Source organism: Hibiscus syriacus, unplaced genomic scaffold (genome assembly GCF_006381635.1).
Source record: "Hibiscus syriacus cultivar Baekdansim isolate YM2019G1 unplaced genomic scaffold, ASM638163v2 tig00116976_pilon, whole genome shotgun sequence".
Taxonomy (NCBI): domain Eukaryota; kingdom Viridiplantae; phylum Streptophyta; class Magnoliopsida; order Malvales; family Malvaceae; genus Hibiscus; species Hibiscus syriacus.
The window spans coordinates 485,325-511,440 of record NW_024063500.1 but is presented as its reverse complement, the minus strand read 5'-3'; the positions used below and the strand labels follow the sequence as shown (position 1 = coordinate 511,440).

Sequence of the window (26,116 nt, the reverse complement as noted above, 5' to 3'; positions counted from 1 at the left end):
GCAATCAACTCCACTAATAAATACAGAAACGTCTGAATTTAAAAATGCTTTTAACTTGTTCCAATTTCTTGGCATGGAAGCTAAGCTTGGACCAAGTCTAAGAAGACAAGTTTCCTTCTTTCAATATAACAAATCGAGACCGATGAAAACTAGTCACCCATATGGGGCTTTTTTTCCAAGTTAATTACATCATTCTTCCATTTTGTAATGATAAAGAAGAGACTTTTAAGGGTTTTGTATGCTATTTCTCTCCCCTCGGTCACTCTATAAATACCAGCTTGATCCCTTCATATGAAATCCACAGCTTAGACGTATAACACTTAAGTTTATAGCTGCAAAAAAATGAGGTTTTTGGTTCTGATGATTGTGGTCATTTCGGCCTCCGCATTGAGGGCCTCGGCTGATATCGGTTCGCTCATCAGCCAAGAGATGTTCAATGATATGTTAAAGCATCGTAATGATGCAAACTGCCCCGGGAATGGTTTCTATACATACGATGCTTTCGTCGCTGCTGCCAACTCCTTCGGTGCTTTCGGGACCACTGGCGATGTTGATACTCAGAAAAGAGAAATCGCTGCCTTCTTGGCTCAAACTTCCCATGAAACTACAGGTGGGTGGCCAACTGCACCTGACGGTTCATACGCATGGGGATATTGCTACGTTCAGGAACAGGGAAACCCTGGGGATTACTGTGTTCAAAATCAACAATGGCCGTGTGCCCCTGGTAAGAAATATTTTGGCCGTGGTCCTATCCAAATCTCATAGTAAGTGTCTTTCTCTTTTTCAATATAAATCGATGGATTCAATCATTTTAATGTATGGAAAGCTCATTGACCATGACTTTGGCAGCAACTACAACTACGGTCCAGCAGGACAAGCGATAAATGCTGATCTTCTGAATGACCCCGATTTGGTAGCGAAGGACCCGACCATTTCTTTCAAGACCGGTCTTTGGTTCTGGATGACACCTCAGTCGCCAAAACCTTCATGTCACGATGTCATCACCGGCCAATGGAAGCCGTCTGCCGATGACACATCTGCCAATCGGGTCCCAGGATATGGTGTCATCACCAACATCATCAATGGTGGCATTGAATGTGGCAAAGGATCCAACCCTCAAGTCGAGGACCGAATCGGGTTTTACAAGAGATACTGTGACATACTTCAAGTGAGCTATGGCGACAATCTTGACTGCAACAACCAGAGGCCGTTTGCTTAATTTTGCACTTCACACACATATAATAGCACCAATAAATAAAATTATATTTTAAATAATTATGCTATTCATTACTACTATATATAGATGTATTTTCTCCGAACCTGGAATAATATTAATGATGATGGGTACTATTTGCAGTACGCGGTTTAACCGTAAATGCATTCCTGGACTTTCAATAACACCTTGCAAAATCTAACATCAGATAACAAAACAATACACAATTACACTCATGAGAAGGAAATGACTGCACATGCATAACCTTTTAACAAAAGAAAAACAGAAACAAACCCTTAGATTTACAAAACAAAAGCCGAAATTGGATGTATGCTTAGAATACAATGCAAATCAGTTTTACTCATACTTGATATGCACTACTCCTTCCACTACCAATACCCGATCCCAAACTCCTGCTCTCGCCTTCCAACTTGCCATGGTTACTATGGCTGCACTGGGAAGAATGAACATGCCCATGATGCGCATTGGTGCTGCTAGAATTCACATTTATGGCAATATGGCCATTTTGGTTGGCAAGACTATGCAAATCACCATCATCCCTAGACATTTGGACCATCCCAATGCCTTCAGAATGTGCTGAATCTTCACTAGCCTGTATGTCTTCGTTGTAGCCTTTGATCAGTAAATCTGAGCAATTCTTCCGGAATCCGTGATCATATGGGTTTCTAAACTGACCACCGGCGCCCCTTAGGTAGCTATACCGTGTGACATTTGCCATTTCATTTGTTGTTATATTGCGAGATATCTGTAGCGAGAAAAGTACAAAATGAGTCTCTGGAAAGAGTGAACAAATCGAGTATTTTCTCTCTTGTTTCTCAAATAATTCTTGTTCCATATAAATGAGCTCAATATATGAGACATTATATAAAACCAGAGAAAGTAATTCCGAAATTTGATCACAAGATCTCATGTCATACCTGAGAAGCTTGTACAACAGTCAATGCAGCCACACCAAAGAAGAGGAAAAAATTCACAACTAAAAAGGAAATAGCACCAATATGATGAGAAACAGAATAGTTCATCCATGGGGAAAATGAAGAAGGGGCCGACGGATCCTGCACAATTCCTGCATACGACAAGAACATATATGGAGGTAGGACAATCAGCTCGGAAAAATATTTGCTATCTTTGGAAAGTAGTTTGAACTTGGAACAGATTAAAAGACGTACTTGCAATAGTAACTCCACAAGTAATCAACATCGCCGAAACTTCTAAAACAAGGAAAAGAAAAAAGTCCCGTTTGTTTTTCTGCATCACAAGATACCTTAACGAAATTAATCAACAGATACAATCACTAATAATCAAGTAACAATATGATATCCTCCTTGAACATGAAATTAACCTATAAGCATAATTGTAGCCAACATGCAATAACACATCATTCATGATTGTCTATGATTTGGAAGAGTCTCAGATATAAGAGCTTTTGATTCCCTCAACTTTATTTTTTAATTGATGTGCAGGATCTTAAAAATACAAAAGCTGAAATGTTAAATTTATAGAGGGGGGAAAATAAAATAAACAAGCACATTAAACTCATCAACAATAAAGCACCTTGCCAACACAATTTGATACCCAAGGGCAATGATGGTCAAATTGTTCAACACAACGATCACAAGTGGAACAGTGTTTTGCACGAAGAGGCCTGACAATCTGATTATCATGTTAAATATCATAGCAAAACAATCAGAAATTATCAAATGAGTAATTTAAACAATAAAGGGTAGATTAGGTGAGCACCTTGCATGTCGCACAAAGTTGAGACCAATTTCCAGCTAGCAAAGAAGGATTATTTGTCTCGATCTTCAATAATGGTTCCTACAGAATATATAGGATAAATATGTTACATAGAAACTACATCAATTGTCTAAAAGAAAAGATACATTTAGGATATAAAGAAACAAAATATATAGGACTGACAACAATTACATTTAAAGAGGACAAGAAAACAAATAAAACAAAACCAGTTGGGCTTTGTAAGGAAAAACCGAACACACATCATCTTTCATAGTCTGAGGATCATGGACATTTGTCTTGAGGTAACCAGGATCCTTGCTGCAAAGAAAAATAAAATGACAAAACAACTAGATAAGTAAGCTCCTCAATGAATCTCAATACTAGCAAATACATGCAGGGATCCAGACTATAGCACAGCTAGGCATGAACATGATATACACCTAGTTTTACTTCTCTTAGAGAGAACGACCTAACTAAATTAAGAAACGAGAAAATTACAAGATATACTTCAATTTTGATAATGCATCTGACATAATCTTATGGATTCATAGACACTGCCCCTGTAAATCTCAGAGTTCAAACCAAATGTATTCAGTGCCGCAATGACCTGACAGACTTTCTGAAATTAGAAATGACTGCATAACTGAATATACCTGGTACACCTATAAAACATGACCAAACCAGTAGATGCTAGGATAACACCAAACCATGCCAGAAGGCTAAACCCAGCTGTCAAATTTGGCAGATTGGAATCTGCAGCAAATGTCCAAAAAACAAGTTAATAGGTCATAAAGAGACAGAGACAGGTAATGTCTTATGGCACAATTGACTTTCATGAAGAGATCAAAAGGCATACTCATTATGACAGAGTGAATATAGGTCACCAGTAGTAGCAAGATAATGCACCAAAGAAGTGGTGCAAGTCTTACTCTTGTCAATCGTCCAAAACGGCTGTTCCCATCACATCGTTTTTCAAGAATCCTTCTAGCATTTCCCTGCAGTATCAGATGTACAAAAAACATTAATAGGTGGGGAGTAATTCAGCTGATTTCATAAGCTTATCATCTTAATGATACAGAACAGCTAGGAGACATATTAAGCCACTTATAGAGTAATTTTACAGCCTTAATTGAAACACTAAAACGACCAATCAAAATAAATAATAATGGCATCCTAATATGTCCATAGTGAAGTCAATAATTTTCAAATGCCACTCCCATGTTGCACATATACAAGGAAAGGTAGAAGGTTTCACTATTTAAGAACAAAATTACTATTTCTAGAGAAATCCCAGCTTCATATATCATAAACCTTAATGCTGCATAAAGGTGAGGAAAATGCTGAGTTTGCAAATGCACAAGGAATCAATCATTTCAAGAAGCTCCCCGAAATTTAAATGAATACATAAGACATTTTGGACATTTATGTAATATTTTATTAATTATCTTCTGCTTGTATTCTTGTTAGTAGTTCACCCGAAAATATACATGTGGGCAGAAGAAGAAGCCAGAAATGTCTTTCATTAAGGCAGAGGGCATTTAGCAGTCATCACTAACAAGAAAGAGATGGAATGTGCAAGGTTGAAAACAAAAACAAATAAATATCCAAAGAACAATTCACCAAAGAATAATTATTAACAAAGTAAAAATGTTACGGCACCTACAAGGAAAAAAGCAACTTGTCTGTGATTTTTATCAGAAGCAAGCTGTGCAGGTGTAAGGCCACTATTATCAGTGACCAACAAGTCCTCCATCTTACCCGCCTGTACTAAGACTGTGCAAGCTTCTAGATTACCCCTAATAGCAGCCCAGTGGAGAGGAGTGCAACCTGATGTAAAGATGAAATAGTCAACAGAGTAGAACAACAGATTAACCAAATGAAATTCCCTAGAAATGACACTTTAAACCTGTGAATAAAAAAAATTACCCTCCTTGTCCTGACGCCCTCTATGTGCATCAAGAAATAAAAGAAGACGTATGGAATCAGTAAAACCTTTATAAGCGGCCCTGGTGTTGTCCATATAGAGAGGAAGTTAGAATAAAATAACAGGCCTCATAATTTTAAACTTCATTACAAAATCAAGCAAATTCAAGGGGAAAACAAATTAAGTAAGTGGAATATGAAAGAAAACTTGTTAAATTTAATAACTCAAAGAGAGATTTCACTGAAGGAAAGTTCAACACAAATTTAAAGACTCTTCGAAATTTTCAGAATGAAAACAACTAAAATGAAATTTTCCCAAGTAGGTTAAATTCTTCTCAAAAAATTGTAAATCAAGATTTACAAAAGTAGAGCACTCTGTAGGACCATATCACTATCATCACTACGCAACCTAAAATCACAAAATTGAAATCCGTTTTATAAATTTTAGATAACAAATAAATAACATCCACACACAAACTAGGTGTTTCAAGAGTAGTCTTACTCACCATCAAATAAATAAATAAAATAATTTGTTTAGTACCAAAAAAAAATGTTCATTATTTATTAAAAGGAAATCTGGAATAGCAAAGTAATCAAAGGAACATAACAAAGCGAAGCTCATGCTAGACGAGGAAAATAATCAAACCTCCCAAATATTACACAGAAATGCACATATTTAGATACAAAAGAAATTAGCAGCACCACAGTGCCTTACCCTAGACCATCAAGTAAATAATAGTATGATGCATGCAAAACTCCTCAAATGTTGGACGAGGAAAATAATCAACCCTCTCGATTATCACACAGAAATGCACATCTTAAATGGATTAAGGAAGGGGATAGAAATACCAGATTCTATCACATATGTGCTCTTAATAGGAATAGAATGAATGCTATTTCGTCTTTGAAAGTGGCTGGGATAGATATCTCTGATCCTACTCTGATTAGATCAGCTATCTTTGATTTTTTTAAAGTCAATTACAATGAGAAAACTTCTCTGGAGGTGGATGAATGTAATCTGAATTTCGCAAAATTGACAAGAGGAACAAAAGACTGGGTTAGAGGCTGATTTTTCTGAACAGGAAGTGTGGGATGCTGTCTTTAAGTCGGACAGTGCTAAGGCACCTGGTCTAGATGGGTTTACAATGGGTTTTTTTAAAAAATTCTGGACTATATTAAAGGACCAGATCATGCAGTTTGTTCAAGATTTTCACAGAGGGAAAAAATGGGAAAAAGGAGTGAATCATTCCTTTATTACTTTAATTCCCAAGAAGGTGAATCCTCAAGGAATTGAGGATTTCAGACCTATTAGTCTTGTTGGCAGTCTTTACAAGATTATTTCTAAAGTACTCTCCAAAAGGCTTGTCTCTGTTATTAATGGTTTAGTAAGCCCTTCACAGTTCGCATTTATTCCGGGTAGACAATTGCTAGATTGTGCTCTTTTGGCAAATGAAGGCATTGAATATTGGAGAAAACTAGGGAGAAAAGGAGTTGTCTTTAAAGCTGATTTCTGTAGGGCCTATGATTCGGTTGAGTGGCCTATCTTATTCAGAATTTTGAAGGTTATGGGTTTTGGGGAAAAATGGATCTCATGGATTACATGTTGTGTTTCTTCTGCCTCTATTTCGGTGTTAGTTAATGGTTCACCTACTGAGGAATTCAATATTAGCAGAGGGCTGAGACAAGGGTGCAGTCTATCCCCTCTCCTGTTCAATTTAGTGGGGGAATTATTAAATCTTATGTTGATTAAGGCTGTTAATATAGGTCTGTTTCAAGGGTTCAGTATTGGTAGGGTTGGTAATTCCTTTCAGTTGTCACACCTATAGTTTGCAGATGATTTAATCCTTTTTTGCAGAGATACTCCAATGCAAATTCTAAATATTAGGAGAGTATTGAGGGTTTTCGGTGCTATGTCTGGGTTACACTTAAACTTGTCTAAGTGTTCATTATTTGGGGTTAATATGGAAGCTGACAGAGTTAAAGATTGGGCTATGAAAGCGAGCTGTGGAGTGGGGTCTTTTCCAATGTCTTATCTTGGTTTACCGATTGGAACTAGGAAAAATTCAGAGGGTATGTGGGAACCGGTTGTCCAGAATTTTAATAAGAGATTAGCTGGGTGGAAAGCTAAATCGCTGTCGTTGGCGGGCAGACTTGTTTTGGTTAAATCCGTATTATCATCCTTGCCAATCTTTTTTCTATCTATTTTCAAGATCCCTCTAAAAGTGACTCAGAAGTTGAACTCGTTGATGGCTAACTTCCTTTGGGGTGAAGATCTTGATAAAAAACAATTCACTGGGTGAATTGGAAATCGGTTAGTAAACCAATCGAAGAGGGTGGTCTAGGAATTCTTGACTTAAGGTTGATTAATAGGGTCCTACTTGGGAAATGGGTTTGGAAATTTGCTAATGAAAAATATAGTGTGTGGAAGAATATGATTTGTTGCAAAAACAACGTTAGTAGTATGTCTCTTTCAATTTCAAATGCGGCTTCACCTTTAGACTCTTGGATATGGAGAGGTATCCTCAGTAACTATGCTAAGAATGATCAGATTGGTGATTGTTTGAGACAGAATTCAAAGATGAATTTGGGAAATGGTCGGTCGATTGCTTTTTGGAGTGATGTTTGGATTACTAATCTGCCTTTAAAAACCCATTTCCCCAGAATATTTGCTTTGTCGACGAATAAATGGGGGATGGTTTCTGAGTTTGGGGAGTATGAAGATGATGTCTGGGTTTGGAACATTCAACTTAGAAGAAATTTGTGTGATTGGGAATTAGACCAGTGGATCGCTTTAATGTCATTGATCGACAAAATTTCGTTGGAACGATCTGTGGATGACTTCATGGGATGGTCAGGAAAGGGGGATGGCATGTTTTCGGTCAAATCCTGTAGACAGTCGTTACAAGGTAGGTCGGAAGAGAGTTATGAGTGGAAGAAGTGGGTTTGGAATGGATTGGCACCTCCTAGAGTACAAACTTTTCTATGGCAGATCTGTCATAAAAAATTAGCAGTTAGAGTGGAATTGAAGAAAAGAGGGATTCAGATTTCGGATGTTTTGTGTCCATTATGTCTTTCTCAGGATGAGTCTATTGCACACCTATTCCTATCGTGCACTGTTGCCTCGGATTTGTGGAGCAAATTCCTAAGGTTATGGAATATCTCTTCGGTGTTGCCTCAAGACCCTTCTGCTATTCTGTGCTCGTGGTCGAACCTATGTCATAATTCACTTATTTGGAGGTTTATTCCGGCTGTCATCTTCTGGTCTATTTGGAAGGCAAGAAATTTGGTTGTTTTTGAAAACGGCAAGTGTGACTCTAATGTTCTGTTCTTTATCACTAAATTTAGATTGGCGAAATGGTTCTTAGCTAAATACCCTGGGGTTCGGATTCAGACCGACCTTCTAATAGGGGATCCTACGCGGGCTGATAAACTCCTCCATAGTACGATTACTAAGAAGGTTATTGGCTGGACTCCTCCACCATCGGATATGTTCAAACTTAATGTTGATGGGGCAGTGACTGGAGATGGGATGCAGGGTGGTATTGGTGGTGTTTTGAGAGACTCCTTTAGTTGCTCTTTAGCTAATTTTTCTTCTGCAGTAGGGTCGGGTCTCCCTATAGTGACTGAACTGAAAGCTATTAAGAATGGATTGGTTTTTTTCTTTTCTTCCAATTGGGCTAACAAGGGTAGACTTATTTTGGAAAGTGATAGCAAATGTGCAGTGGAATGGATTTTAAAGCTACAACCTGCTCCTACTTTTTTCAGTGATTTGGTGGAGGAAATTGGAGTTCTTGTTACTGCTAAGGGCGTCGTTCTTAGATGGGTTCCTAGGAGTTGCAATATGGAGGCCGACAGGTTAGCTAAGCAGGGGATCGGTTGAGTGTTGCAGGCTTTCTGTTGAGTCTGATGACCTAGCTGAGGATGGGTTAGGCTAAGGGGTCTTTGTTTCCCAACGCTATTTGTATTAATGTCATGTTTTATTATCGAGGGTTAGAGTGTTATGTATATCTTATGTTATTCAGGTCTAGAATGTATTGTGTATCTTATGTAATTCTGGTCTATTAATAAATTGAGGTACTCTTTTCCTCCCTCAATTAGTTGCCACTTTTCAAGAGTCAACTATGAGGGAGGTTTTTAATGAGACCTCCTATTCCTATCAAAAAAAAAAAGATACAAAAGAAAATAGGCACCATAGTGCCTTATCCTAGACCATCAAGTAAATAAGGGTAAGGTGCATGTAGAACTACTCAAGTACCAGTGTAAAGGGCTTCGCCCATCATTGTCAGGAGTATCAGGGTCAGCATTCCATTTCGAAACAACATGATAGAGAAAAGGAGTCTGACCATATTGGGCAGCAACATGTGTTATCTGCATCAAATTTCAAAACTAAGTATGCATCCGTTAGGAGATAGAAATAAAAGCAAGAAATATATCGATTGAGTTATTACCCCACCATTAAATCGTAAAGAACAAAAAAACATAAAGTTTAAGCATTAAATTAAGAAATAGAAACCCAACTTCATGTTCTAGACTTCTAGATAATAAAAAAATCAAAAAGAAAAAAGGAAAAATAGTAAGTTCATCAGCAACAGCAGTAGACAAATTCTTATAAAAAAAACAGCAGTAGACAACTGTATAAAATTGCATGTGATTTAGATGATAGCAGAAGGAGAATTTTAGGGGGAAAAAGATTTGGGATAATATAATGAGGACTTGATATGTTATCAAGCCAGAGCAAACAAGAAAGACAGTATGAAATGCTATGCTTTGAGACAATCCTTGAAGTGCCAGACAAATAGTAGAACACGGGAGTAAAATCATCTCCAGCAACATATATAAAGTTAACTAAAATGCATTGTAAAAACATCCTCTTTAAGCCTCATAATATCAACATGATCTACTTGTCTTACAGAAACCAGTGGCGAATTCAGAAATATTTTTCAGGGTGGGCACATATGTATTAATAACATAATTTTTTTGTATGGGGCAGGCACATAAAATTTCAATGTGGACATCATCAGTAAAATTGACAACTAACATAAAAAATTTCAGATTTCAGGGTGGGCACGGGCTCACCCTAGAGAACACATACATCCGCCATTGACAAAAACCATGAGTTGATGAGTTCGCATGCTCCTAAAAATACATATAAATAACGTCCATGCAAATATCGGCCAACTTCAAGTGGAGAAGAATATCTAAAACAGTTAGCCGAAACAATAATTTATATCATGATCATTGTCCCAAATCCATAGTGGAGACCATACCAATTTCTTGAATAAGAAAAATTATAGTACAATGCACCACATTAAAGAAAAGCTAACCTGGTATCCATAGATATCAGCTGCGTCCACCCGAGCACCCTCTTGGAGTAAAACCTCAGCAACTTGTATTGCACCACGAACGGCACTCCAGTGCAAGGCTGTCTGTCCATTATGATCCACTGCATGCACGTCTCCACCAAGCTAGCATATCAAGACAACCCAAAAACTACTCAGTTAAACCGGATTTATTCAATGATAACTTCAAGAGTAACATGTCACAACTAAACCTTTTAATCCAAACAATTTTAAAAAAATCATTCGCATATCTCAAAAGCATTGTATTCCCAAAAATACAGTTCAATAAGCACATTAAAACCCAAATCAATGTTTAAAAGAAAGCAAATTGCATAAATTGGATAACAAATAAACCCAGTTCGATGAATCAAAAAAAAAGATTGGCAACTGGGACAAGGAAGGCTCATCAAATCCATCAAAATAAACAAATAAAAACCTCGATGATGTACTGAGCAGCGGCGGTTCTATTATTCAAAGCAGCCCACTGGAGGGCATAATAACCAAGGCCATCAGGCTCGGAAAGACAGAAGCCCTCGAACTCAACCAACCTATGGAGTTTCTCCAAATCCCCATAAGCAGCAGCGGTGTAGACATCGTTCTTCAAGCTCTCATCATCAATAACATCACCAACAATCCCAAGATTCCCTCCCCCATATTCATTTCCATTCGCTACAGAGTCACCCAATTGCTTCAGAGGCACAGCCTCCTCCACCGCCTCGATCTCCGACGACATCTCTCAAAAACCCAACAATCCCCCCCAAAAAAAGAAACAAAAATACAAATTTCTTTTTATTCTTTTTAATGATCTGAGGTTGACTTTGCTGCCCAATAATTGGTTTTCGAATAAAAGTGCGGGGGCGGCACTTAATGGGGAGAAAGAAGGAAGAGAGGGTGGTTTCCGCTTTCCACTTTGGCGTCCGTGCCGTTTTAACTGATGATGACGAAGCCAGCCCCAAGGCAAAAGAGCCGAAGCCACTTTGCCTAAGCAATTTTATTCCTAGGAATTTTGACAGGGAGCCAGCCGTCTTGCTGTTTCAGAAAATAAAAGCAATCCATAGAATTAGTAGATTTTCTAATATTTGCATTTTAACCACTCAAATTTATCTACTTTACATAATCGTACACTTGTTTTCTTTCCTTGATGGAACCTTTTTTTTGTTAAGCTGGCTGGCTGAGCCTGAGTAGCCGTGTTTATGAGTACAAGTTCTAGGGATCATTAAATGATGCGTGGATTTATTTAGACAAGTTAAGCTGCAATATGTATTCTTGGATGTAGTTTATTTATGAGACTTAAAACTGACTTCCCAGCCAAATATTTTACAATTCATGATTTGTATTATATTATTATATTATACTCAGTTTTATCATAAAAAAAATTAAAAATTAAATTATATAAATTAACCGTTGATCCTCCTTGTCTACAGCCATGTCTGTAGTCCACTTCCCTTCCATTTGTTTATGATATTCATTATATTAACAGTGTTAACATTCATCATGTGGTGGATTTGAATTGATGATGGAAATTTGTTTTTGCTTTTTAACATTGTTAATTTGCATATAGAAGTTTGCATTGATTATGTTTTGCTTTGATAATTTGTAGCTAGATATAAGATTGTTTTTGCAGACAGAATCAGTGCTAAATGATATGAATGCATTGCTTAATTTGACTGCAGTAGATGAGAGGTAAGGGGATTGCTTTTCTTTTTCATCTTCATTTACTGCTAATGGGTGGTAAGAGGAAATCTGACTGCTTGGTGGGATCGGCTTCTTTCAGGTTTCCATTCGATGAACTTCTAAAAACGAAACATTCTGGTCCAGAAAACAAAGATACGAGTGTGCAGAGGATGATGAGGAAGATGAAGAGGATGACAACGCAGACGATGACAGATCTAATTAGGATTTCTCAGGTGAAGGTGAGGAAGGGGATCCCGAGGATGACCCTGAAGCCAATGGGGATGGATGGAGTTAAGAAGAAGATAATGACGACAACGATGCGGATAAAGATGATGACGACGATGGTGCAGATGAAGATGATGAGATTGCTAAGCCACCTTCTAAGTAAATGAAATGAGACTAATCACATGATATTAGTTTTCTATTTGTACTAGTTCTTCTGCTATTTGTAATTGATAGATCATTGAGAAACTCATCTTGCAACCTTAAATTTAGAGACCTACTGGGAATTGGCAGGATGGGAGAAAAGAGGCAGCATAAGCAAAATTCTGAAACACAGTAAAAAAAGAATTCCATAGAAAACACCCACAAAGGAAGAGAGACGAGAGTTATTAAAAAGCGTCCAATCATATAGTGATACATATCACCATCGGATTCAATATTAAATTTATTAAATTAAATAAAAATTAAAACCAAATTAATAGAATGTGTAAGTGACGATGACTAAATATATAATTATAAAAATTTTATTAACTGTCATGTTATCTCCTCTGTTAATATTTAACGTCAGGTGGTCAATAGTTATAGTTTACCCTAAAAGTTAATGTTTATAAATATTATGAGTAAAATGTGTAAATAATTAGGTGGTCAATGGTATAGTTTATACTAAAAATTAATGTTTTATAAATATTGTATTTTAATTAAATTACATTTAAATTTTTAATTAATTTATAATTATATGTTTAATATTTTATAATTTAAAATTTTATAAATTAATTTAATAGTGCTAATCATAAACGGTGTTCATCTATACTCGACGAGCGTTGTAGAATTTTTCAAAAAGATATTAATATTTAGATAAATGGGTTGAAAGTCATTACAAATTTATATTTTTGTTAGTGTTGTTTGAAAAGTTATTGTAATAATAATATTATTGTTGATTATAAAATGATAATTCAATCTTTAACTCTTATTAAAATAATGACATGATATAATTAAAACAAATTAATGGATTTTGAATTATAATAAAAAATATTTAATTATTTACAGTCCCGTTACTTATGATTCTAAAAAACTTTAAGTATAGAAAAAATTCCTTAAAATTTGGTATAACCCAAACACTCAAAGCCCTCCCTAAACAAAGCTTATCTAAAATGATACTCTCTTCTCCTCGTTAGATGTCTATTATTTGAATTTTAAAAATATCTCATTCAAAATATCTTATTAGAAAATTAACAAATAACAACATACTTATGTTTTTTCTTTTACCCTTATATATATTATTATTTTATATCTATCAAAACAAATTCGTCAAATCTATCAATTAATTTTTTTAGAACAATTTTATCATTCTCTATCATATATGACTTGACATGTAATCAAATTTATCTTCTAAAATTATACGTTTGATCAACCTAAGACAAAATTAATAGGACAAAAAGAATAATATATTTTAATAAATATCTACTGAACTTAAATATCAAATTTCAATATTATTTTAGAAAAATTCTACGACACTTGTCGAGCGTGGATGGCACCGTTAACGATAAACATCATTAAATTAATTTATAAAATATTGAATTATAAAGTACTAAACATACCATTATAAATTAGTTAAAAATATAAATATATTTTAATTAAAATATAATATTAATAAAACATTAGTTTTTAGGATAAATTATGCCATTGACCATTTAACTATTTACTCCTTTTACTTTAACCACCAATTTTTCAATTTTGTCAACCGAATCACCTAACTATTTAAATTTTGTCAATCAAATCATCTGTTGTTAAATATTAACAGAGGAGATGACGTGACAGTTAATAAAATTTGTATAATTACACATTTAATCCTCATTACTTACACATTCTATTAAATTGATCCTAACTTTTAATTAATTCAATAAATTTAATCTTCAATCAAATGATGACATGTGTCACTATGTGATTGGATTTTTTTTCTTAATATTTTTATTTAATTTAATAAATTTCTATTCAATCAAATGGTGTCACGTCACCAATTGAATGAATAGAAAATAAATTGAAATTATAATCGTTGTTAGTGAGGTTTCAACCCAAAATGTGAGGAAATGAAGTAAACGCATCAACCACTAGGCTGCACCATTCAAATGACAAACAAAAAATGACATAATATATATATATTTAATGGCAATAAAAAAAGGGAAATGGCCTAATAAGGACTCTAACATTGAATAATTGAATAATTCAATAATATGAAATATATACACAAATATTATAATTGATTAATATGTGAATGCATTTTATTTATATTTTAAATCATTTTTATGAAAAAATAAAAATAATTTTAATATATTATAATTGAAATATAACGAATTGATTCGTTGACTTGAATTTTCTTGATAGTTGAAGGCTTATTGTAGTAAGCATTTTAACTTATGCATTAACTTATTTATATCCCGGTTAAACTAAAAAATTTATATTTAATTATTTAAAGTAAGAATTATTTAATTATTTAATATAGAGTTGTTAAATTAAAATATAAGATATGATACATTTCAGTTCAATAAAATTAGAATAATGAGGATAATTTATTAATTTAAAATATGTAAAATGATACATTTAAATTATAACATATTAAATTCACTTTTATTTTAATTTTTGCATTAAATGTGATTTAAAATATAAATAAAACATATTTATTTATTAATCAATTATAATATTTGTTTATATATATATATATATATATATATTTATTTATATTGTTCAATTATTTTATGTTTGAGTCTTTATAAGGTCATTTATTACCATTAACTATATTATAAATTATATTATGCATACTAGACAAATTTAGTGGTTTGGCTTAGTGGTTAAGGTGTTTAATTTTTTAACTTGTGTCCCATGTTTAAACCCTACCACCGACGGTTATTGATTTAATTTATTTTCCATTCATTCAATTAGTTACATGTGGCACTATTTGACTGGATGGAAAATTTAGTAAATAAAAAAATCCAATCACACAGTGACACATGTCACCATCAGATTGAGGATTAAATTTATTGAATTAAATAAAAGCTATGACCAAATTAATAAAACATGTAAGTAATGAGGACTAAATGTATAATTTTACAAATTTTATTAACTGTCACATCACATCCTCCGTTAATATTTAACGGCAGGTGGCTTGATTGACAAAATTTAAATAGTTAGGTGACCCGATTGACAAAATTGAAAAATTGGTGGTTAAAATAAAAGGGATAAATAGTTAGGTGGTCAACAATATAATTTATCCTAAAAACTAATGTTTTATAAATATTGTATTTTAATTAAATTATATTTAGATTTGTAACTAATTTATAATTATATGTTTAGTATTTTATAATTTAATATTTTATAAATTAATTTAATAGTGATCATCATTAAATGTGCTTATTCGTGTTCATCATGGCAGCATCATCCATTATTTATTGTATAGGTTTTTTGTTATTTTTCTTTTCTATTTGAAAATTGAAAATTCAATGAATTTAACCACTTTTATGGGATGTTCTGGTTACAACTATAACTTTTTTTTGGCTCAAAACAAACAAGTGAACTTGTATACACTCATTTTCGTCCGGATTTGTTTTTATTTTATTTTATTATATATATATATATAGTATATAGTTTAATTTTTGCAAATGTTTTTGAAAAATATAATTTTTTGAAAACGGTTTTCGAAAATATATATATAGTTTTGAAAATATTTCGAAAAACTATATATATTATATAGTTTTGAAATTTTTTGGAAACATTTATAATATATAGTTTTTGAAAACATTTTTAATATATATATATAATATATAGCTTTTGATAACATTTTAAAAAATATATATTATATAGTTTTTGAAAACATTTTTAAAAACATATATTATATAGTTTTTAAAACATTTTTGAAAACATATATAATATATAGTTTTTTAAAAATATTTTTTTGAAAATATATTATTTTGAAAAACATTTTTTGAAATAAGGTTTTGAAAACATTTTTATGTTATTTTTATTATTTTATTCTTTATTATTATTATTATATTTTATTATTATTTATTTCAGTATTTTTTTCAAGGTCCATATTAGTCCAAATGGGTCCACAGTCCGGATCCAGTGGAAACCCAATCGGGTTTGGGCCTGACCCAGCCCTAACCCGATTAGGGTTTTCTACTTAGGGGAATCACATAGTCAGCACCGCACAAGGAGGAAATCAAAGGGTCTGGTGTAAAACGACCGGCGGAAATCCCAAGACTGACCCATCCCGGGATGACCGGCCACAACAGCCAACGAGTCCCGTATTTCGGAACAGACGAACGACCGGTGGTGGGTATAAATACCCCACCACAACACTGCAACGGGGAGTGGAGAACCCACAAGTATCATCATCATCAAACACTGCCATACAACACAGTCACCACCACGAGAAAACAAAACAGTGAACAAACACTGCCAACAAACCATCTACACAGAACCAACGGGAGCAACAAAGTCAACAGTAAACCAATAACACCATCATCGAACCATATAGCCAAACACCGGCACATCAAACAAAAGTAAACGCAATAGTAAATCACAACGTACAACCAAGCAAGGAAATACACAAAATAACCGAAAGTCGAAGGAAAGCAATAAGCAAGCCCATCGGAAAACGAACCGTTCGCCGGGAAAGGTAAAAAGCCAAAGATTTTTTTTGAGATCTAGGCCGTTTGAAGCCATTTGGTGGTAATGTTCGAGGGCGTGGAGGTAAGCATTTTGTGGGGTTTCGGCCGGCGGCCGGCTTCCCTCTGATGATGGATGGTTAAAGAGAGGCGAGAGAATTATGTTCTCTCGTTTTTAGAGAGAGATGGGGAAAATGGAAAATGGGGAGAAATGAGAGATTTGGGGGTGTTGTGGGGGCTTAAATACTGGAATCAAAACGACGTTGTTTTGAACCTCTTGACATCGTGTTTTTCAGAATTTAGGGAATATCAGGTTCAGTCCTTCACATCTTGTAATCTCACAAACGCATCCCACCTTTTTGGGATTAATTATGATTTTGGTCCCCCTTATTTTTTATACATTTTATTTTGCCCCTGAGTTTCATTCATTCTTCGATTTACTTTGAGATTGACCCTCAAATTTGATTTTCTTTCAATTCACTCCCTTTTATTATTACTATATATTTTTATTTGTTTTTTAGCATTATTATTATTATTATTCATTTATTTTATTTTATTTTTATTTTATCTCATTTTATTTCATCGATTTATTTTTATTTATTTATTTTCCTCTATTTTTATTTATTTATTTATTTTCTCTCTTTTGATTTTATGATTATTTTTTAGTTTATTATTTCTATATTTAACATTTATTATTTCTCGATTAACATTTCCGATCCCTTTTTTTAGAGAAATTCCAATCATCCAAGGTAAGTAATTCGAATCAAATAGTTAAAATTTTAATTTAAATTTTTAACTTTCGTAATTAAGACAACCGACAAATTAATTGATATCGAAAGAGCGGTTCAAGGGTGCTAATCCTTCTTTGACCGTAACCGACTCCCGAACCCGACACATTTATGGTAAAACGCAAATCAAGTAAGATAGTGTCCGATCTACCTAAAATATCATTTTAAAGTAATCGGTGGCGACTCTAACCCAATTTTCCTAAGCCGATGCCTAATTCCGGACCCAACCGAAAGACGGCCGCCACATATCTCACATCTTTACCACAATAACCTCAACTTGAATCTCCAACTCTGATTGCAAAACACCAACGAGCTTTTTCGACATATGTTTATTCCAAATGGAGTTAGGATTAAATATTGAGAAATATAAGATATTTAAATTTAAAATAATATAAATTTATTCTATATTAAATCTAAAATATTAGAGAGATAAAGATCGAATTTTACTTAAATTTAAATTGATTATATCTTAAAATGCTATTATATTAAAAAATTTAGGAGGAAATTTACCTTATGTATACATCCACTACCATATATGTTTATGAGATGAGTTAAGAGCGTATATTACACACCGATGCACACCATAATTAAATTGTCCTTATTGAATAAATATGAAAAAAATAATGATCTTTTCACAATTAATCATTTATTATTATTTAATTTAAATTTTAATAGGAATATAATTATATTATATTTTTTATTAAAAATATTATTTAGTTGTTTGGTTTGATTTAGAACTTGGTATCTTTGCGATGAATAGCGTTTCAAGGCGAGTTGGGCAACATTTGGTGAAGACAAATAATAATTTAAATAATAATTTAAATTTAAATTTAAATATAATCTAGTTATATTCTTATTAAAATTTAAATTAAGTAATAATAAATGATTAATTGTGAATATGTAATTATATTTTTTCGTATTTATTTAATAAGAACAATTTAGTTACTGGTATGCATCAGTATGTCATATTAGTTGTATGTTTTGGTATGCGACACCCATTCTAGAATTTTCTTATGTTTATGTCATTTTAACTCAACAACCAATGCTATAAACAATGCAGATTAAAAACTCGAAATGGAGTATTTTGACAATACATGCACCATGAATAATATTATTCCCAGAAATGATTTATGCAAAGGCTGAGTTAAGCTTTAAATAATCATTAAGTATAAATATAGCTCCAATGATTTATGCAAAGGAAGATTTTGTTTTACTTGTAAACAGGTCTGGAATTAATTGCAACCGTAGCAGAGAGCAGTGTGAAATTTATTGAAGATACGAGCCATGTATCTCCTCCACCCGGTTCAGTTCCCACAACTTCTGTCCCACTCACCTTCTTTGATAGAATTTTCCTACTTCGTCCACGGTACACTTGACGCGACGCATATTTTTCTATGAATTCAAACACCCCACTTTGCATTTCATTCAAACCATTCTCCCCGATCTCAAAGCATCTCTATCGTTCACTCTGCAACATTTCTTTCCTTTCCCCCCACCTCCTCAGATGCCTTGCATTTTTTACACGGAGGGTGACTCTGCTTCGTTTGTGGTTAAGGAATCCACGGCGGATTTTAACCGTCTAGTGGGTGGTGATCATGCACTAGACCATCAAGAACTTCAAGCTCTTGTCCCATAGAAGCCACCTGCAACTGCAAATGACACCAATGGATGCATGCAAGTAACCATGATGGCCATTCAAATCACTGTATTTCCCAACGTAGGCGTTTCCATAGGTGTCGGCTGCTCCCTGCTGCAGCTGACGCAAACTCGTTGGCTCACTTTATGAAAACATGGGCATCCGTTCATAGGTGTCGAGGAGACTCGGCTTGTCTTGACAATGATTTACCCAGTTTCGACAGGGATTTAATCAACGATGATCCAGAACTAGCTTCCCTTTTCTCCAACGCTGTCGAAAGGGCAATCCAAACGCAACCCCAAGGTTCGATTCCATCCAACGTTTGCTTCAATAACTCTCATATCATTTACAAAATCAACCGTTCTCAGGTTGAGTTATTGAAAGATTGGGTGACAAGAAAGTGTACGGACGTGAACGGATCGGAGCCAATAAGAACGTCGACATATGTAGTAACATATGCTTACTTGTGGGTGTGTTTGACCAAATTATGGCAAACTCGGAACTCATCAACATCCTTCGTCAGCTGATTCCAACGCGCTTTCATATTTCCACTTCGCAGCAGAATGCAGAGAGCAACTAAAGTTACCCGCAACATACTTTGGGAATTGTATTATATCACGTTTAGCCGCAGCTAAGAAGAGCGAACTATTAGGAGAAAATGGAATTCTGGTGTCTGCAACTGCTATTTCCAGGGAAATTATGGAGTTCCAGAAACAACCACTCAAAGATGCAGAAGAGTCGATGAGAAAAATAATAGAAAACTTCCAAACGGAAAAATATATACTTTTAGGCTCTTCATCACCAAAAGTTGGATTCTAAAAGACATATTTTGGGTGGGGAAGACCTAGAAAGACTGGAATCGCTCTGCTTAGATCATCCGGATCTCGTTCTATAGTTTGCATGTCGGAGAACAGAGATGAAGAAGAAGGCGGGGTTGAATTTGACATGGCATTTGCTTCCCATGAATTGGATAGCTTCAGTGCTATTTTCCACCAAGGCTTATTAAAGCTACATTAATCATCTCTCTCATCACTGCCCGGTGATAGAAATATATGTTGCTATTATATGCTGGCTGTGTTCGCTTTATATTTCGGTTGTCGGAGTCTCTAAGTATGGTTTGCGTCCGAGTCAACTCAGTTGATTGGGCTTGTTCGTTAGCAGCAATGCTCGGTGGAAATCAACTTAATCTTGTGAATAAATAAATAGCTATTCTCTCTGAGATATTACAGCTAAGTATCAATAAAATGAGTCTTTTTCTCTCTTCAGCTCTGGTTTTCTTCATTTCTGGATGAGCTAATGAAATCTTAGCAGCAATGATCATTGGGTTTTTCAAACAGTAAATTTTGATCTTATTTAATTCTGTTTACTAATATATGTATTAAATTAATCCATTTAAAAGTAAATTAAAAAATCAATTTAGAACTATATACATAATGACTATATTTTAAAATTTGAAAATATTATAAAAGACCTGTCATATTTAATGTGCTACAATATGCTATAAAGTTTGTCATAACGTTTACTGTGAGGATCCGTTAGACTTTAAAATTTTGGTTTTGGGGGGAAGACGATGAAATTCGATTTGAAAATAATTTGATTTTTGGAGTCGCCATCAACCTTTAAGTTAGGTAGGTTGGAAACCTTAAACGTCAAAAATGGTTTGCGTTTTACCAAATATTCTTTTTTAAGAGTTCGAGAGTCGGTTACGTGTGGGGAAGGGTGAACACCCTCACGACGCCCAAATTTTGGTACCTAAATGATTATACGGTATTTAAATATTGAGAATTACAAACTCGAAAATATATTCAAATTATAATCATGTTATTCATTTGAATTTATTTAAAAAAAAGTGAATAATCTTCGAGAACACACCTCCTTTATAGTTAGGAGACTTTCTCATAAATTCTCCTTACAAAAACGTTATTTCACAATTTTTGCAAAGGTAAAATAAAACAAAACAAAATGAAATAAAAGTGAAAAGAGTTGAAAAATAATCAAAATAAATAAACGTGGAACAAAGAATTATCGAATACAAAGCAGACATTTATGCTAAAAATCCTTGAAAAAATACATTCCCTTTAGTTGGGAGATGTCTTCATAGATTTCCCTCATATTGAAATTTCTTTTTTTTTATATATTTTTGTATATTAGAAAACAATGATGGTTTATAAAAAAGGGTGTTAATAATTATTTAAATATGCACATAAATAAGGGACAAATATGCAAGCTTTCTAAACTATCCATCAAGATTAAAAATATCAAACAAACCAGAGTGTAAATAAATAAGACCGAAACAAAAATGTAAATATACCACAAGTAAGATCTATGACTAAAATAAAATGAAATAATAAGTTAAGATGCCAAAATGTAAATACTGAAAAACTAAATGCTGGAAATTAAAGAGGACTGAAATAAAATGCTGGAAAGTTAAAGGGTAGAAAAATAAAATACTAAAATTAAGGTGCTGAAAAATAAATAAATAAAAATAAATAAATTGCATAAATATAAAAGTTAGGGGTTAGTTTGAATGAAGTAAATGTTAGAGTATTAACAAATCAATGACTAAAATAAAATAACAAAAACTAATGTACCCACATCATAAATAAATAAAACAGAAAATATGGAATATTAGTGACTAAATTATGAATAGAAAAACTTAAGTGCTAAAAACGAAATATATCAAACATAGAGCTTAGGGACTGGAATAAAAGCACGGCAACATTAGAGGTATTTAAACATAATTTTACGCAAATATTTAGTGACCAATTTACAAAAACTCGTTAAATGTTAAAGGGCTTTAAATTGAATAATCCAATACTTTGAGCGACCAATGTAAAGGATGATAAGAAATAAAATGAGCATAGGTTTATTTAACCCAAAATTGATTTTAAAGCATACTCTTTGTCATTTTCAGTGAAACCTAAACGATTTGGCCCCCTCTCCCTTTTCTAAAGGAACAAATGCTCTCCCTTCTTCGTGAAAACGGCGGCCGACTCTCAAACGCCTGGATCACCCTCTAAGGGTGGTCATTCCACTCCAACCGGCGGTTTGTGAAACAAGGGAAGTCCACCCAACGGAACCCCCTCAACGACACAATGTTTCTTTACCTTATTTTTTTGGCCGAACGAACCAAACCCATGGTCGACCGCCATATACGGTGGTGCCACGACCTAAACCTACCTCGCAAGACCCCCGTTATCCTTCCCCGACGACACCCTTGGCCTTGACGAAGCACATTAACAGCGAGGTAATCTAACTCCCTATCTCTATTTATTTTTTAGAAACTGCAAAATTTGTATAAATAACCTAGAACGAAAAATTATACACTAAAATCTATTTTTCAGTTGTATTCTAAGGATTTAGAAAATAAACCGAGAATGAAAATAAACTAGAAAATACCTCTTTGCTTCAACAATTTTCGGTTCCTCTTTTTTAATTGCTGATAAAATCTTTTTTTTGCTGAAAAAATCCCCCCTTTACAATGTTTCAGTCGGTTGGGTTATATACCCTTACATAGAGAAATAAAAATAAAAGTGGAGCATGGACACGGTATGGGCAATGCTAGTGGTTAACAAGCATGGTACCAGCATGGGCATGAGAAGCTGTAGGGCATGGTGTGGCATGGGGAACAACAATGCGTGGGCAGCATTTGATGGTGTGTTAGTTGTTGTTAGGCAGAGTGCTGGCGTGGGGAACAGCAGGGTATGGTACTGGTGCTGGTAAGTGGAGCATTGGCTGGTGACAGGGTGGATAAAAAATTGTGTTTACAGTTGCCCCTCTTTGCTCGTTGCTGTGAAACAGGAATGGAGCAAAGATTTAAAGCACATTTTTTGCCTGAATTACTTAAATTCTTTATCCACCCGTTCTTTTCTTTTTTAAATTCTTGTTTTTCTTCGGACGAGTTCTTCTCTCTTTGACCAACCCTATTTTCTTCGAATAATCATTGTTTGTTGATAAAGTTCTTTTGGAGGTAATTTGTTGCTCAAGACGACACTGCTCATTCGCGATGAAGAGCTCTGGTCGTTTTTAGGTAAATTTAGAGATAACATGGTTTCTTCGTGATGAGGAAGTCTGGCTATCTAAGGGTGACACTTCTCCTTCGCGTTGAGAAGATCGGGTAAATCAAGAGATAATTTGGGGACAAATATGGTTCCTTCATGATGAGGAAGTCTGATTGTCTGAAAATGACACTGCTCATTCGCGTTGAGGAGATCGGGTAAATTTAATGTTGAAGATAACACTGCTCATCCGTGTTGAAGAGATCAGATCGTTTTCGATAAATTATGACATTGTTCCTTCGCGTTGAGAAAATCGGGTCAATCAGGAGATAATTTGGGGACAATACGGTTCTTTCGTGATGAGGAAGTCTGATTTTCTGAGGATGACATGCTCTTTCGCGTTGAGGAGATCGGGTCAATTTGATGTTGAAGATGACACTACTCATCCGTGTTGAAGAGATCGGGTCGTTTTCGATAAATTATGACGTTGTTCCTTCGCATTGAGGAAATCGGGTCAATCAGAAGATAATTTGGAGACAATACGGTTCCTTCGTGATGAGGAAGTCTGATTGTCTAAGGATGACACTACTCCTTCACGTTGAGGAGATCGGGTCAATTTGATGTTGAAGATGACACTGCTCATCCGTGTTGAAGAGATCGGGTCGTTTTCGATAAATTATGACGATGTTCCTTCGTGTTGAGGAAATCTGGTTAATTTGGGGATAGTACGGTTCCTTCGTGATGAGGAAGTCTGATTGTCTGAAGATGACACTGCTCTTTCGTATCGATGAGGTCAATTTGATGTTGAAGACGACACTGCTCATCCGTGTTGAAGAGATCGGGTCATTTTCGATAAATTATGACGATGTTCCTTCGCGTTAAGGAAATTGGGTTATTTGGGGACAATACGGTTCCTTCGATACGAGGAAGTCTGATTGTTTGAAGATGACACTGCTCCTTCGTGTTAAGAAGATTGGGTCAATTTGATGTTGAAGACGACACTGATCATCCGTGTTAAAGAGATCAGGTCGTTTTCAATAAATTATGACGTTGTTCCTTCGCGTTGAGGAAAATGGGTCAATCAGGAGATAATTTGGGGAAAATACGGTTCTTTCGTGATGAGAAAGTCTGATTGTCTGATGATGACACTGCTCCTTCGCGTTGAGGAGATCAGGTCAATTTGATGTTGAAGATGACATTGCTCATTCGTGTTAAAGAGATCAGGTCATTTTCGATAAATTATGACGTTCCTTCATGTTGAGGAAATCGGGTTAATTTGGGGATAATACGGTTCCTTCGTGATGAGGAAGTCTGATTGTCTAAAGATGACACTGCTCCATACGCGATGAAGGGTTCTTTCCATCTTTTGGAATGATGATAACACGGTTCCACTCTGTTGGGGACGACTGGTTATCTGAGTTGACACTATTTGTTGTGACACTAAGTCGATCCATTGGGCACGATATCCTTCTTCGTGAAGTTGAAATCGTGGGTGACTTCTTATTACTCGATCGTAGTCAACCTTGGTCTTTTTTTCAGTTTAAAGACCTTGGTTTGAAATTCAACTAGAAAGTAGTTCCTCGAGCTGAATGGAATCGAACTCGAAAGTTTTCATTGACAAATAATTTTTCTCGACTTAAGCTTTGTTGCACTGAGCTGAAAGATTGCCTCAGATCTTCTTCTTGACTTGAAGACCTCAGCTTCAACCAGAAAGTAGTTCCTCGTTGCTACCATGCGGTTCATATGTCATCGAGTTGAATGGAATCAAACTCGAAGGTGTTTGTTGACATATAACCCTTCTCGCCTTGAGTTATGCTATAAATTTGACATGTCCTTGAGCTGAATGTAATCAAACTCGAAGGATGGTTGACAGATAACCCTTTTCGCCTTTAGTTATGCTGTAAATTTGATATGCCTTTGAGATGAGTATAGTCGAACTCGAAGGTCTTGGTTGACAGATAACCTTTCTTACCTTGAGTTATGCTGTGAATAGTTCCTTTAAGCGAAAAAATGACTCCCCTTCACGGGTCTAAGCCGATTATAATTATTCAGGTGGTTCCCCTTAACGGGTCTGAACCAAGTGAGATGATCTTCGGATGACTCCCTTTCATAGGAAAGTCTGATAATCTGCTTGTTCCTGTTGGTGGAAGAAATGCCTTCAGAAGATCTAATCGTTCACATCAGGATATTAAATCCCCAAAGATACCCAAATATTCAATGTTGAATCTCCAAATATGCCCCATCGTTTGCTGTTGTATCTTCAAGGATGCCCCATTGTTCCTCATTGCTTGTTTCAGCGCTGATTCTAAGTATGAGCTTTGTTTCTGAGAGTCACATGTCAAATACCAAGATCTACTCTAGAGAGATTATCTTGTTTGAAAAGTGTTTTTCTTCTTCTTTTATTTTTAAAATCTGAAAATATCAATTAGAAGAGTTTTGAAAAATGTTTAATCAAAGATTTGAAAATATTACCCCTTTCTATGTTTTACAATTGGCAAATCATAAAACAAGAGTTCATTGGATATCAAAGAATTAATTACATTGTTAATCCTTCAATAAATTATAGCTATTTGACAAGTGTCAAGGTCAAAGCTATCTTTGAAAAATGGTTAGGCAAGGAAAGGATAAGAAAGTCTCAGGTTATTGTGTTTAGTCAATGGTTTGGCCTTCTTATTTCTTTGATTTTCACTGATCTGATGGGGTAGCTTGTATGCTCATCTACTGGAACTGTTCTCCGACTCCATGCTCTCATAGTCACACTCGGATTATGCAATGTCTTATCAAGGAATTTGTGTGATCGTCTCAGCTGCATCATTTTTATACTCGAGCTGCCTTTTTAGGGTTTTAACTTGAATCCTCATTCAGTTTCAAAAAGTCATTCAAAATTTACGTCTTGAACCCTCT

The 26,116-nt window shown here is 34.6% G+C and overlaps 2 protein-coding genes across 4 annotated transcripts; one reads left to right on the top strand and one right to left on the bottom strand.

The window, feature by feature from the left end:
* The first annotated feature begins 321 nt into the window (after positions 1–321).
* On the top strand, positions 322–1,229 carry LOC120192629 (basic endochitinase-like). Its single transcript, XM_039195377.1, has 2 exons — positions 322–764; positions 850–1,229. Exons 1-2 carry the CDS (start codon positions 343–345, stop codon positions 1,217–1,219), a joined length of 792 nt encoding a protein of 263 aa, XP_039051308.1. The 5' UTR covers positions 322–342; the 3' UTR covers positions 1,220–1,229.
* Positions 1,230–1,499: 270 nt separating this feature from the next.
* Positions 1,500–11,253, bottom strand: LOC120192655 (protein S-acyltransferase 24-like). 3 transcript variants are annotated; one of them, XM_039195399.1, is made up of 13 exons: positions 10,670–11,242; positions 10,219–10,359; positions 9,150–9,262; positions 4,898–4,977; positions 4,635–4,798; positions 3,828–3,966; positions 3,625–3,724; positions 3,232–3,289; positions 2,975–3,052; positions 2,789–2,887; positions 2,404–2,482; positions 2,152–2,300; positions 1,500–1,979 (listed from the first exon to the last, which is right to left on the bottom strand). In XM_039195399.1, the coding sequence occupies exons 1-13, from the start codon at positions 10,964–10,966 to the stop codon at positions 1,575–1,577; spliced, it is 1,902 nt and encodes a 633-aa protein (XP_039051330.1). In that variant the 5' UTR covers positions 10,967–11,242; the 3' UTR covers positions 1,500–1,574. The 3 variants fall into 3 exon arrangements, with proteins under 3 accessions (XP_039051330.1, XP_039051331.1, XP_039051332.1); XM_039195400.1 differs by having other exon boundaries at positions 1,832–1,979; positions 2,404–2,498; positions 10,670–11,253; XM_039195401.1 differs by having other exon boundaries at positions 1,918–2,044; positions 2,142–2,300; positions 10,670–11,249.
* Positions 11,254–26,116: the final 14,863 nt, after the last annotated feature.

Excerpts from the sequence above, each read along its gene's own strand:
- LOC120192629 (XM_039195377.1), top strand. The coding sequence starts at position 343 with ATGAGGTTTTTGGTTCTGATGATTGTGGTCATTTCGGCCTCCGCATTG. Across the intron at positions 765-849 it reads GGTCCTATCCAAATCTCATA|CAACTACAACTACGGTCCAG; the intron begins GTAAGTGTCTTT and ends TGACTTTGGCAG.
- LOC120192655 (XM_039195399.1), bottom strand. The coding sequence starts at position 10,966 with ATGTCGTCGGAGATCGAGGCGGTGGAGGAGGCTGTGCCTCTGAAGCAA. Across the intron at positions 2,888-2,974 it reads AACTTTGTGCGACATGCAAG|ATTGTCAGGCCTCTTCGTGC; the intron begins GTGCTCACCTAA and ends CATGATAATCAG. Across the intron at positions 2,483-2,788 it reads TATCAAATTGTGTTGGCAAG|AAAAACAAACGGGACTTTTT; the intron begins GTGCTTTATTGT and ends CTTGTGATGCAG.